The 15,258-nt window shown below is 36.8% G+C and overlaps 2 protein-coding genes across 7 annotated transcripts in view; one reads left to right on the forward strand and one right to left on the reverse strand.

The window, feature by feature from the left end:
• The window catches only part of Jazf1 (JAZF zinc finger 1), a 327,034-nt gene extending 319,077 nt beyond the window's left edge, over positions 1-7,957 (forward strand). For all 4 annotated transcript variants that reach the window (XM_078039925.1, XM_078039927.1, XM_078039926.1 and 1 more), the window contains one exon: positions 5,598-7,957. In XM_078039925.1, the coding sequence (XP_077896051.1) occupies positions 5,598-5,774 (177 nt within the window). In that variant the 3' untranslated portion in view covers positions 5,775-7,957. The remainder of the gene's footprint in view (positions 1-5,597) is intronic.
• Positions 7,958-9,192: 1,235 nt separating this feature from the next.
• Tax1bp1 (Tax1 binding protein 1) overlaps positions 9,193-15,258 on the reverse strand; it is a 70,842-nt gene continuing 64,776 nt past the window's right edge. For all 3 annotated transcript variants that reach the window (XM_078039923.1, XM_078039924.1, XM_078039922.1), the window contains 2 exons: positions 10,612-10,694; positions 9,193-9,825 (listed from right to left, as the gene is read on the reverse strand). In XM_078039923.1, coding sequence (XP_077896049.1) covers positions 9,624-9,825; positions 10,612-10,694 — 285 coding nt within the window. In that variant the 3' untranslated portion in view covers positions 9,193-9,623. The remainder of the gene's footprint in view (positions 9,826-10,611; positions 10,695-15,258) is intronic.

Genomic DNA, 15,258 nt, shown 5'->3' on the forward strand with positions numbered 1-15,258 from the left:
CCTTTCTGTTAGTATCTCTCATTTTAATTCTGCCCCAAGAAAATGGGAACAGCAGAGAAATGCCATCTGCTCTGGATTTTGCCCATCTCCCAGACTCCCACCTGAAGACTGGGTGCTCATCCTCTGCCCCCTTGCCAAGTCCTCTGGTGCTGCTGGCTGTCAAATTACAGCTCACAGTCCTCTTAGCACCAGCACGGGTCTTGGCTGCGACAGATCACCTGAGGACCAAAGAATAAAGGTATAATGTTTGGGGAAGAGACAAACAGTGGACCCTTGCTGGCCACTGGAAGCCCAATGTGGTGGTGTGACTCATTCTTACAAATATGTCCCAGATGTTTCAGGATGGCGGTGTTGACCCCACTTTGGTGCTGTTCCCATTTCTCTGCTGACTTCGGACCAGAGAGTGCAGACACCCCACCTCTCCTTTGGAAAATGTATAAAAAATGTGTGGAAGTGCTTTGAGGAATTTTCCTCTTGATAATTTTTATGTCCTAAAGATGAGGACTAAATAGGTTTTCTAACTATCTTTTAAGAAATATAAAGCAGAACAAGTCCCCCCTCCTATTTCTGTGATGCATAGAGTATGCTGGTTGTTTCAGCAAGAGAAATAAGGACTGACCTTTGCCACCTAAAATAAAGTAGGGCAACTCTGTAGCTTGGGGTTTTTCCACAAGAGGGCATGTTAGTCTTTACTTCCCTGCCTGGATGGAACCAAGTACCCTAAAGAGCCCATCAGAAGCCCTGTGGGGAGTGTAACTGGATAGCAACTTGGCAGAAAATAATAACTGGAGCTTTAAAAATGTTTAATACCTTTAGCTCCCTAAATCTTTTAGAAATTGATTCTGGGCTGGGGTGTAGCTCAGTGGTACAATGATTGCCTAAAACATGCCAGGGCCTGGTATAATGCCCAGCACCATAAAATTTAAACAATTACTTTAAGAATGCTATCAACAAAGATTGATGTACAAGAGAGAGTTTATCACTTAAAGTCAGAACAAATTTGGGAAGTACTAATCTTCTAACAGAATTCCGCCTTCCCCAGCACCACTAACAAAAGAACTAACCAAAATACTCTGCCAATAAAAAAAAAAATCTGTTTTCAAGAAATATTTAGTGATAAGGGAATGCTTACAAAATAACATTGTGGTAAAAAGAGGTGCTACATTTGTTAAATTGATATGTACACACAGATATACAAGTACACTGAAAAAATACTGAAATATTTCTTTTTCATGCTTTCCTATTATTTTCTAAACTTTTACTTCATATTTGTCCTAATCATCAGGAGAAGACAGACATGATCTTTTCTAGAAACCTGCCTCACTCACCTGCACATCTATTGCCATCCTACCTTGGGGGGGCTGGTGGAATGTTGCCAGACAAGGAGTTTCACTTTTAACCACCACTCTCAGCTGATCTTTTCTCACGTCCCTTTCTCCCCCAATCCCCAACTTCATCTTCTCCTTTATGTAGAAGATCAAAGCCCTTGAGAACTGAAAGTTATGTCTTTCCTATTTAGGGCACTTGTCAAAATTGTGCATAAGCCTGAGTACTAACAACAAATTTCAAACACAGAGGAAGACAGGATAGCTCAGCTTAGTGTCTTGACTTTAGGTTTCATGATTTAGAGTGGAATTTTTGGAATAGCCTCTAAACTGCTTGTTGTCCATAGTAAGGACAGGTAGGTCCTGAAGGCAGAAAATCCACCCAAGTCCTCAATTATCCTCCTGTCCTACTCTTTTCCTTCACACTTGTGAACTTGCTAAATCACAGTAACAAAGGAATGGTTATGGTAGGTTCTTTGGCCAACCCTGGAAATAGCAAGTTCCCAAATGTCCAATTGATTGGCTTCCTGATTCTTCCAGTGATAATGGCAACATGTAGGATTGCTGTCTTCCTGTCACACAGCCAGACCATAGCAGAGTTTACACTCAAGCTGGTTAGAAGCCACGGAGCCTGCTGGCCTTGTCTGACTCCTGTACAACTCTGGATCCGTTTTCCCCGTGGACTAGCTTTAGCAATTTCTGGTTTCAAACCTCCTCAAACCTAATTAATCATGAAAACACAGACCTGGATGGAATTGTCTAGGCCCTGCTGCTTCACTATGCCTTTTTGCTTCATGGTAAATGCTCTTTAGTTTCCTTTGACAAGCTGTGAATAACAGCGGGCACAAGGTTAGCTACATTACTAATGATCCATCTTACAAAAAGAAGGAAATGAAATGTTTAGTAACCCTTAACCACAGAAAAGGCCCCGACTAGAGGTCATACCATTCCACTGTTACTGTGATTTACCAAGTTCACAAGTGTCTATGGGATACCATTATCACAAATGTTGGTACAGGTCAAATCAGACTACTCTTAAGAGTTCATCCATCCATCCATTCACACATAGGCAATGGGAAGAGCGCCTCTAAAAAGTATCTGAAGCTTCTAACTGCACCAATCCTGAAAAGAGTCTGATCTTTCAAAAATATTAATAATGTAAATAATGACAGGCAACTTGCAAATTAAATGCTCAATGAGTATTCATTGAACTGACAAACAGGATAATCACAAGCAGGTACATACCCATGTCTACCATTTGTTAGCCAAGGGATGACTTTCTACCAGTCTTTTAAAAAATCTATTTATTCTAATTTGTTATATATGACAGCAGAATGCATTTCAATTTATAGTATACATATAGAGCACATTTTTTCATTTCTGTGGTTGTACACAAAGTAGAGTTGAACCATTCTTATCTTCATATGTGTACATGGGGTAATGATCCATGTCATTCCACCATCTTTCTTACCCATCCCCTCCCTCCCCTTGCCCTAAATTTCCTCCATTACTCCCATTCCCCCCTCTCCATTTCATAATGGATCAAAATCCTCACATCAGAGAAAAGCATTCAGCATTTGGTTTGGGGGGATTGGCTTACCTAACTTAGCATAATATTCTCCAGCTTCAACCATTTAACTGCAAATGCCATGAGTTTATTCTCTTAATGCTGAGTAAAATTCCATTGGGTTATATACCACAGTTTCTTTATCCATTGATCTCCTGAAGGGCATCTAGGTTGGTTCCACAATTTAGCTATTGTGAATTGTGCTGCTATAAACATTGATGTGGCTGTGTCCCTGTAGTATGCTGTTTTTAAGTCCTTTGGGTATAGACAGTGGAGAGGGATAGCTGAGACAAATGGTGGTTCCATTCCCAATTTCCCAAGAGATCTCCATACTGCTTTCCATATTGGCTGCACCAATTTGCAATCCCACCACCAGTGTATGAGTGTACCTTTTCCCCCATGTCCTCGCCAGCACTTGTTTGTCTTCATAATAGCTGCCATTCTAACTGGAGTGAGATGAAATCTTCGAGTGGTTTTGATTTGCATTTCTCTAATTCCTACTAGTGATGATGGACATTTTTTTCATACATTTGTTGATTGATTGTATATCCTCTTCTGGGAAGAGTCTGTTCAGGTCCTTGGCCCATTTATTGATTGGGTTATTTGTTTTTTTGGTGCTTAGCTTTTTGAGTTCTTGATTAATGCTCTATCTGATGTGTGAGGGGTAAAGATTTGCTCCCAGTATGTAGGCTCTCTATTCACCTAGTTGTTTCTTTTGCTGAGAAGCAGCTTTTTAATTTGAACCCATCTCATTTATTGATTCTTGATTTTATTTCTTTTACTATAGGAGTCTTATAAAAGGAAGTTAGGGCCTAATCTGACATGATGAAGATTTGGGCCTACTTTTTCTTCTATTAGGTGCAGGGTCTCTGGTTTAATTCCTTGGTCCTTGATCTACTTAGAGTTTTGTACATTTAGAGATAGGGGCTTAATTTCATTTTGTTGCATATTCTACCACTTTTTTTTAATGGTCATAAAAGTATCACTGTATTGTTCGCCCCTCCTTCTCAAAAGGCGTGTGCGTGCACCCATACAACTTTAAGAATTTATCTCCCAGAGAACTATAAATTGGTTGCTCTGGCTAGGTAGTTCTTATTATGGCTCTTGGACAAGACTGGAAAGGTGCTTCCTCACTGTAAAAAAGGATGGATGCAGGGAGGACAAGGGATGAAGGTACAGACAGCCCAAGCCACATGTTTGGACAGAGGCTGGTGTCCTTCTAATCTAGCTTTTTGGACAACCTTGAGACTCTGAAGACAGTCCTGTGGTGGCTATTTGGCACCTCTGGGTTCAACAAGTCCAACAGAGTTCTCTATTGTTGGGCTTACAAAACTCTAAGAAGGAAATGTGATAGTAACAACCACCAAAACCATATATTTATTTATTTTTATGTGGTGCTGAGCATTGAACGCAGGGCCTCGCATGTGCTAGGCAAGAGTACTCTACTGCTGAGCCACAACCCCAACCCCAAACCCATATATTTAATAGTAGTCCTCTCAACGTCTTCCTGAATACACACTGGGAAACACTTTTCTAACAAATTCACTTAGCACTTACTAAGTGCCAGGAACTTGGTTACTCATCAAATAGTAGCAGGAGTCATCCCTGCTTTCTGGGAGCTCATTAAGGACATCCTATGAATGGGTAGAAAGACTGCTGGAATCTTCTTGTTGGGCATGGGATCAGGCCCATCAGGACTGGTATTTAAGTAGTATTTTAGGAAATAGCTCATGCTTGGTTTTCTGTGCTTAGCAACTCAACTATCAAGCTGCTGCTTCTCTATTCCCTTATTCTCTAATCTGACTTGGAAATTAAGACATATGCAAATATCACCTCTGACATTTCTTTCTTAAATCTTCCCCTTAATGCCTGCAACCTGTTTCCTCATTAACTGTTCATTAAACATGTAAAGAGTAAATCAAGAAATGGAATCTTACATAGAATATGCTAGTGAACTAGCAAACCAATTAGAAGAAATCCTGAAAGCATTGTTAATCTTAACATCTAGATAATAAGAACCTAGATGATAAGAAATCCAGTCACATTTTAGTGCCAAGACTAACATAAATAACCTAAACTTTTGAAAGCACATTTTCTATTTGGAATGCAGTACACATCAATAAAGGTAGGGCCTTCATCTGCTCTGGGTGCTTGGTTATCACATATACCTATGCTGCCATAGTGGTACCAGCGACACCAGCTTATGAGCAGAAAATAGACAAAAAGAAAATGGACAAAGATTCCAGGTAAGGTTAGAGGAAATTATTATCGTCGTTGTCTGAAATCAAGACTCCTGAGTTTCCAAATCAGAAACTCATACAAGTCTCTAAGATTTATCCCAATCTGTTGGTCATCCTTAGTATATTTTTATACGACTGACCATTGTTAACTCTGTCAGAGTAGAAAAGTGATTCGGGGAGAAGCAAAGTTCCAGGAAGAGGGAACTGTTCCTATTCAAAACTTTTTTTATATGTAGTCTGAGTCTGAAAGAGTATATATCTTCAGTATATATTCAGAGTATCTCCTTAAGTGTGTGACCTGGTGCCCATACACGAGGCTGTCCTTGAAGGGTCACAACTGGAGTTCATGCAAAGCTTTCTCTCTATAAATAGCTGCCACCCAGATGTGTTAACTGCAATCTTGATCCATACTAAGGGTAAAACCTGAGACTTCATCTAACAGGTAACATTTTGTCTTCTCCACAGAATGTGAATGGCATAAAGTACCACGCTAAGAATGGTCACAGAACACAGATTCGTGTCCGCAAACCATTCAAATGTCGGTGTGGAAAGAGTTACAAGACCGCTCAGGGCCTGCGGCACCACACAATCAATTTTCACCCCCCGGTGTCGGCTGAGATTATCAGGAAGATGCAGCAATAACATGCTGGTCATAACTGTGCCAAGAAATCCTCACCAGCAGTTGCTGATTTTGAAAACAGCCACCTTTTTTTCAGGGGAAGCATTCAGCAACCCTTTAAAGAAAAAGAATTAAATGCATGCTTTAAATTTTTCTGTAATTTTGGAATGACGTATCTTTGTAGAGTTAATGATTTTGTACATTTGCACATGTAATCATCATACCCATTTTCATTACTTTGATATAAGGTGCTAAACAAAAAAAGCTCTAGGTTCTTCAGCACATTTCCCCCAAAACAAAATAAAATTGAGGGCATGTTGCGTATGTTTAGTTGTATTGCAGTAATATCAATTGGGGGGAGGAGGGGCTGGCACTGAGATGTTTTTTCAAGATTGTAATGTGATTGAAGTTTTTCAACACATCAACTCACGTTCAAAACCAAAATAATACCTTCATTATCACACTGGTTACCATGCCTTACATAATGGAGTTAGTATTTGTGAGTAGAAAGACTTTAGGTAATGGAATTATAAATAAGAATGTTTAACATAATATGCTAAAAATATTTTCATATTTAAATAACATGCATAAAAGGTGTGCTTTCTGTGTTTTATATTTCACAAATCCTTTTGCTCTTTAAAAAGCTGAAAATCTTGCCATCTGACTTATCATTTTAGTGTTATAAATGGCATTTTTGTACAAAATATTCAGTTCACTCATTAACACATTTGTTGAGTGCCTGCTGGGTGCAAGGGATTCAAATACCAATTGTTAATTTGCGGACCAAGATACCAGTTTAGTAAAGTACTTTCCCCCTGAAATCTGTTAAGAAACAAGTGCAAATTTTGTGCATATGAAATTCAGTTATAGCTTCACCTTCCAATGAAGTTTTAAAGCACTTTGTAGTTCTCTATTGCCAACAGTTTAATGTTTATGTGTTGCCAATTCTTGCAACCACAGCCCTAAGAAACCTGTGGGTTGCAAATCAGAATTAAAACTCTAAGCACATTTCAAAGAGAAACATTTTTGTTAAGACCCTTATTGCCTCCTTTTCATGTTGTGTTTTGAGACTTATTTTAAAGGCACTTTTCCCATCACATTGTAGATGTGTGCATTATCATTGGAAATGTCTGTTTAGCTTTATAAAACATTTTGCCGAAATATGAAAATGAGCCTTATTGATGATTAAGTGCTTCTTGCAGCAGGTGGTCAAAGAACAGTGTGACTAATATGACCCATCAGAGTGACCCACATCTGGACCATTACTGAAGTTTTTCTCACCGACAGTACCATCATGCCTTGAGTGTTCTTTTCTCCCAAGTGCTATTCCTTAAACCCAAGAGTTTACCAGTTGCCTAATTATGCAATAAAAATTGTTTCGAGACAGCTAACTACCCACATACAAACTGGTGAAAAGCAAATTCAAATTCCTCATAAAATAACTTTCTTCCCATTCTTTCCATTTGATGAAAAGTCTTACACATGGCTGGGAAGCAGGGGTCCCTCCTCAATTTTTCAGACATTGACATTTTGAAAGATAATTCTGTTAAACAGATGGGTAAGGTTCTTTATTCACAAGCTGTGAATCTCTCATAATGAGGGATTTAAAAACATTTATAAAGATACTACCCACTAAAAATTTCCTCGGATCTCCGAAGAGTGGTCTTGGTCCTGAATACAGTGTTATCCTATGTTAAAAAGGTGATCCAGATATGAGAATCAACTAGTTGGTGCATAAAGCAGCCCTACTTGGCTATTTCATATCTACCTACAGTTGACCAAAAAAAAAAAAAATTAGGCCAGCAATTATTATTTAGCTTTGCTCCTTCTAGTGCAAGAAACTGCAGGCTGGATCTACTAGTAGTTCAACAGCTAAACAGTCATAAAATAGTCATTGTGCATGTTAAATTTCTTTCAATGATAAAACAAATTCCAATTTCTATTTACTTATTGTGACAGTATTACTAAACAGGTAAGGATGGGAATATTTTGTTATACCGTGTATAGTGAATGTATTGTACCGTGTCTGTGAAAACTGTGCTTTAAATTATATTTTCGTATGTTTTGCTGGGGACAGAGCACATTGTTTGAAGGTGACAGAGGTTTTAGAACTGAAGGCAACTTAATCAAAATTCCTGTCAAGAAAAGCTGCTTAAAAATGTAAATGAAATCACATTAAAATAAACTGCCTCTGACCCAAAACAAAGATGGCTCTTTATTTTCATCCTCTATTATGAAAAAAAAAAGTATTAAGCTTACCATGGGAACTAACATATCAGTGCCTTGTTCTATCGTATCTATTATTTTGTAGTCTTCTGTGGGTGCACAGTTTATTCTCTCAAATTTTTGCTGTGACTGCATTACTTTTCTAAGCTTCGGTCCAAAAACAGTATTTAAAAGTAAAGGCTAATAAGATAGTATCATTTCATTAATAACAACACTGTAACATTCAAAAGGTACTACTTTCAGATTAACATAAACCATAACTGCTAGCTACAACAAAAAATGCTCACAGTGTTAAATATATTTTACCTGCATATTCTGCTTGTTTTGCGACTTACCAGGAAGCTGAAACATGGAGTCTTCAATGCTGCTGCCTCTCAGGACTGTCATGTTTTAAAACATTTGAATGCCTAATATACTGCCCTAGATTCAAAAATCTTTTCAAAGGATTCCTGCAATACAGATTCTCCTACAAATACAAGCAACATGATATGCATGCAGTTCACATACAGCACCCCAGAAGTCAATAGTAGATTAACAGTTTGCTCAAAGTAAGTCTCAACATTTGGATAACTCCCAAAACAGTAAATGTTAAATTCTTAACATTGACATAAAGAGAAAGAAATACAGTTCCTAAGTTTTTTAAAGTCCAAAAAAAATGTGCCCAAAAATGCTAGGTTAGTGAAAAACTACTGCAAATAAATTTGACAAAGAAATTACAGACCTTGAAAATGTGTGTCTTCTTTAATGTTAATTGGGACTGCATAGCAGACACAACTAAAGAAACACATTACTTTCATTTGGGTTTATGCATTTACATTTTTAATCACTGAAAATGTTATTTCAAATTTATATTCTCATCAGGAAAATGTGAAAAAGATACTGACATATTCCGATTTTTATGCCACAAACACTGTTATGAGGTCATTCAATATGAAAACAAATTTTACTGACTTGTTCCCTTTCCCTATTAGTTATAAATACAAATTCAACGCAGTTTAAAAATAGTCATTTGGTTATTCTAAATTTTGTCATAAAATTAGCAAAATATGCCTTCTATTAATTCCTAAAGCCAACATTTCATATATAAAAAGGGTATTTGCAAGCATGTGATCTCATTCTACCTGAACTTTCATTTCTAAAGAAAATTTTAGAACTATTATTTCACGAGCTAAATTATGGACTTTATATATTCAAAGAATTAACTTCGCAAAACTGTTATGATCAATGTTTTTTATTACATAATATTTAGTAATCATGCTCAATCAACAAGATCAACAGAAACTTGTAAATATTCTGCTAAGTAATCTAGCACACTATTACATATATTTTTTTTTCAGTGCAGTAACATTAAAATAATTCCTGTATCCTTTTTTCATACAATTTTGCAAATGAGAATAAATAAAGATATAAACACACAAGAACTTCTTTTCTTAAAGCAAGTAAGATTAATAGTTAGGTTAAAATTATATTTATTGATAAGCCAAAGACTAACTCTGACCCTAACAACACCAAACTCAAAGTAGCTCTTTGTCAGAAAAGTATGGTAGAGGATGCGTGAAAGTGGTGCCTTGTGGTCTTCTTAGTGGTCTATTTGAAGTGACTTTTTTTTAAATTGCTAAATTGTATTAAATCATAATAAAAAGTACCTAGTCAAAGTTTAGAACATGCTGATCAAAATGGGTCTGAACATGCCTTTCAAACCCCTGCTGGTCATAGTCGGGAGGGAACTGCTCGCTGCACATTGGGCACACCTTCCAGTGGCTTTCAACATGTTCTTCAAATTTGCTCTGATCATAGTTGGGAGGAAACATTAGTTCACAAAGAGGACACTTCTTGTGAACATCGAAGCTTAAAGAAAGGAAAATGAAGAATTATAGATTTTCTAATAAATTTATAACAGCAGTAATGGTCAGTACATGACAATGTTACATTTATCAAGTTAGCTGACATTCCTATTGAAAAATGTATCTTGAAAGCCTTTAGTTACTCCAGAAGCCTTTTTCCTGCTTCTCAATGCTGACTATAGATAATTGTGTATCTATTTATAAGGCCTTTAAGTTTAATCTATAATTAGATAAACAAAACCTTTTTCATTAAAAACCACTAGCATGTGTGAAGTGACGCTTAGTGCCAAAAATTCCTTTGGAGGTGGTAGTATTGGGAATTGAACTCAGGGATACTCAACCACTGAGCCACATCCTTAGCCCTATTCTGTATTTTATTTAGAGACAGGGTAATATTGAGTTGCTTAGTGCTTGCTGTTGCTGAGGCTGGCTTTGAACCCGCAGTCTTCCTGTCTCAGCCTCCTGAGCCACTGGGATTATAGGCATGCGCCACCCACCCAGCAAATTCCTCCACTTTTAACTAATAGGAAAAGTCTATTGTAAAACTATAAGGGCAAATACAATTCAACAATGCCCATTTGGTTCAATAGCCAAGTTAATATGATATTGTTTCTCAAAGGATTGCACATATCAGAATCATCCAGAGGGCAGTGAATTGCTAAGCCATACACCTGATTCTGTAGGCCACACACTGGGAACTTTCATTTCTAACAAATTCCCAGGACCAACAACACTTTGAGAACCACTAGTCTTAATCCATTAATTCTACAAAAGAAAAGAAAAAACTTACCTGGAATCAAAGCAAAAGCCTGTTCCATGCCCACGTAAATGCTGACTTGGTGGATCAGAAACAGTGGGTACATTTTCATCTTCCTAAGCAGAAAGAAAATAATTTTAAAACATTTTTGAGAGATGTAAAACCAACTATCAATTCCTTAATTTGAATAAGCAAATTGACAGAACAAAGGAAGAAAATTATACCTTAATTATCATTTAATTAGACTTTCATATAAATATGTTTGACAGTGAACTTTACATAATATTTCACTATGTACTAACAGTCTGAACTTCTTAAAAAAGAGGACTCCCATACCCACAAGGCATACTCTCCAGGATCTGTGGTGGATGCATGAAACTGAGGATACTACCCAACTGCAAATAATTGTTATTGTCTATGTATACATACCATACCTATGATAGTTTCTAGATGAGTTATGGTAAAAGGTTAACAACAATAATAAAGTAACATAAAACAGTATACTCTAACAAAAGCTATGTGAACGTGGTCTCTTTCTCTCAAAAAATCTTATTGAACATTCTCACCTTTTCATTTAAAGGAAGCAATTCCATTTCCCTTTAGCATATTCCAATTGCCAGCATCAATTTCTCTAGTGCTTTAGTTCCTTTATTAGGTAAAACAGGATTACTTGAACATATACACTGTGATACTCTGACAGTTCATCTAAAAACTGAGATAGCTACTAGGTGCCTAAGAGGCAGGTATCTTATACAGGGTAGATAACACTTGTACGAATGGATGATTCTAAAAACCATGCTACTTAGAACAACACATAATTTTAAAAGTATAGATTAATTCCAGAATTTTCCATTTAATATATCCAGACCACAGCTGACTGCACATAACTGAAACCAGTGATAAGGGTATACTACTGTACAAGAACAGTATTTAGTGAAATGGAGACATATCACATGTATCTGTGTGAATGAAGGTAAAACCAAAACCTTTCAAACCTATTAATTGTAATTAATTTTACTGACTATTTAATCATTCCACAGACTGAGTGATCATTTTCATAAGACTGCATTCTTCAATTTTGTGCTTTCGTGAATAAGCCTAGAGTATAGTGTACTACAGGCTAAGATGCCACACACATTCTATCAGATACATTATTACCCCTGCTCTAAATACCTGGTGGGGGGAAGGAGAGCAAAAGCAATTTACACTTTCTAAATATAGCAATAACCCTATTATTCTGGTTATGTTTTATCACCTATTTTCTAATCCAAGGGAAATGGCATTGGAGGTGTTATAATGAAAAATGGCAATTTCTTGTGAAATTCAACAACAAAAAAATCACCTGATAGCTCAGAATCAGAAAATATGCATTGTCTTTGAAGAGCCAATTCATACAATGAAATCTCTCATGACATTGATATTCTGTGGTGAGCCTTGTCAGCAGACCGTGGTCGCCATTACAAGATGGCGCTGATAAGCGCCGTGGCCTGTGATAAACAACTCCTTGTTTTGGGAGAGTTGGCATGTAGCTGTAAAACACCCTATGAGAAAGGTCTACGTGGCAGTTGTGCATTGGGGCTTGATGTGCTTTATCAAGGCTGGGGCGCTCGGGTGAAGTAGTAGTGGTAGTAGTGGTAGAAGTAGAAGTAGCAGCAGCAGTAGTAGTAGTAGTAAAGAGAAGCTTCCAGAGACACATAATTAAAGGCTTGAATAAACTGCTGAAAGAAGAATCCTGTGTCGTGTCCTCCTTGCTGGCGAGGGGTCGCAGCAATATTCAAAATGATCAATCAACAAAAACATTATTAAAAAGATACTACACCATATCAAGTGGGGTTCATCCCAGGGATGCACTGTTGGTTCAACATACAGAAATCAATAAACATAATTCATCATATCAATAGACTTAAGGAAAAGAATCATATCATCTCAACAGATGCAGAAAAAGCATGTGACAAAATACAATACCCCTTCATGTTCAAAACACTAAAACAACTAGGGATAGTAGGAACATACCTCAACATTCTAAGAGCTCTATATGCTAAACCCAAGGCCAACATCATTCTAAATGGAGAAAAATTGAAAGCATTCCCTCTAAAACCTGGAACAAGACAAGGATGCCCTCTTTCACCGCTTCTATTCAACACTGTCCTTGAAACTGCAGCCAGAGTAAAGGGATATGAATAGGAAAAGAAGAACTCAAATTATTACTATTTGTTAATGACTTGATTCTATAGTTAGAAGATCAAAAGACTTCCACACCAGAAAACTTCTAGAACTAATAAATGAATTCAGGAAAGTAGCAGGATATAAAAATCAACATCTTTAAACCAAACATGTACCTATACACCAGCGATGAATCTACTAAAAGAGAAATTGGGGAAACTACCCTATTGACAACAGCCTTAAAAAAAAAAATTCATTTGGGAATCAATCGACCAAATAAAGTAAAAGACCTCTACAATAAAAACTACAGAACACTAAAGAAATTGAAGAAGACCTTACAAGAGGAAAAGACCTCCCAATGCTCCTGGATAGATAGAATTAATATTGTCAAAATGGCCATACTACAAAAGGATAGGTAGAATTAATATTGTCAAAATGGCCATAATAACAAAAAAGTTATATAGATTTAATGCAATTCCTATTACAATCCTAATGACATTCTTCATAGAATTAGAAAAAGCAATCGTGAAATTCATTTGGAAAAATTAAAGACCCATAAGAGCCGAAGCAATCCTTATCAAGAAGAGTGAAACAGGAGGCATCACAATACTAGACCTTAAACTATACTACAGAGCCATAGTAACAAAATGGCATGGTATTAGCACCAAAACAGACAAGTAGACCAATGTACAGAAGACCCAGAGACAAACTCACACAAATGCAGTTGATCTCACACTAGACAAAGGCACTAAAAATATTCAATGGAGAAAAAAACAGCCTATTCAACAAATGGGTGCTGGAAAAATTGGAAATCTACATCTAACAAAATGAAATTAACCCCTCTCTCTCACCTTGCCCGAAACTCAACTCAAAATGAATCAAAGACTTAGGCACTAGAACACAGACCCTGCGCCTGCCTAATAGAAGGAAAAGTAGCCTAGGATCTGAATTCCTTAGCAAGATTCCCAAAGTCCAAGAAGTAAAATCAAGAATCAATAAATGGGATGGATTCAAGCTAAAAAGCTTCTTTTCAGCAAAGGAATCAATAACAAAGAGAGAGCCTACAGAATGAGAGAAAATTTTATCACACGCACCTCAGATACAGCATTAATCTCCAAGAACTCAAAAAACTTAACAGCAAAAAAAAACAAACCAAATAACCCAATCAGTAAATGGACTAAGGAACTGACACTTCACAGAAGAAGAAATACAATCTGTGAACAAATACATGAAAAAAGGTTCAACACCTCTAGCAATTACAGAAATGCAAACTAAAACCACACTGAGATTTCATCTCACTCCAGTCAAAATGGGAATTATCAAGAATACAAGTAACAATATATATTGGCAAGGATGTGAGGAGAAATTTACTCTCATACATTGTTGGTGGCACTGCAAATTGGTGCAACCATTATGAAAAGCAGTATGGAGATTCCTCAGAAAACTTGGAATGGAACCATCATTTGACCCAATTATCCAAATCCTTGATTTATACCCAAAGGTCTTAAAATCAGCATACTTCAGTGATGCAGCCACATCTATGTATATAGCAGCTCAACTCACAATAGTTAAACTATGGATCCAATCTAGGTGTCATTCAACAGATGAATTGATGAAGAAAATGTGGTATTACACCCCTACACTGCTGGTGGAACTGCAAATTGGTGCAGCCAATATGGAAAGCAGTATGGAGATTTCTTGGAAAATTGGGAATGGAACCACCATCTGACCCAGCTATCCCTCTCCTTGATCTATACCCAAAGGAATTAAAAACAGCATACTACAGGGACACAGCCAATCAATGTTTATAGCAGCACAATTCACAATAGCTAAACTGTGGAACCAACCTAAATGCCCTTCAATAGATGAATGGATAAAAAAAAAATGTGGCATATATACACAATGGAATATTATTCATCAATAAAAGAGAATAAAATCATGGCATTTGCAGGTAAATGGATGGAGTTAGAGAAAATAATGCTAAGTGAAGTTAGCCAATCCCAAATAATCAAATGCTGAATGTTTTCTTTGATATAAGGAGACTGATTCATAATGGGATAGGGAGAGGGAGCATGGGAGGAATAGACAAACTCTAGATAGGGGAGAGGGGTTTGAGGGGAAGGGAGGGGGCATGTAGTTAGAAATGATGCTGGAACTCGATGATCATTATTATCCAAAGTACATGTATGAAGACACAAATTGGTGTGACTATACTTTGTATACAACGAGAGATATGAAAAATTGTGCTCTATATGTATAATAAGAATTGTAATGCATTCTGCTGTCATATATAAATTTTAAAAAACAGTAAAATAAAATGAAAAAGATGTCAAAAAAAAGAAAAGAAAATGTGGTATATATACACAATGGAATACTACTCAGCCTTTAAGAAGAATGAAATTATGATATTTGCCAGTAAATGAATGGAGCTGGAGAATGATCCCAAAAAACCAAAGATCAAATGTTTTCTCTGATATTCGGATGCTAATTCATAATGAGGGCAAGGCTAGGGAAAAA

This window comes from Ictidomys tridecemlineatus, chromosome 2 (assembly GCF_052094955.1).
Source record: "Ictidomys tridecemlineatus isolate mIctTri1 chromosome 2, mIctTri1.hap1, whole genome shotgun sequence".
Lineage (NCBI taxonomy): Eukaryota > Metazoa > Chordata > Mammalia > Rodentia > Sciuridae > Ictidomys > Ictidomys tridecemlineatus.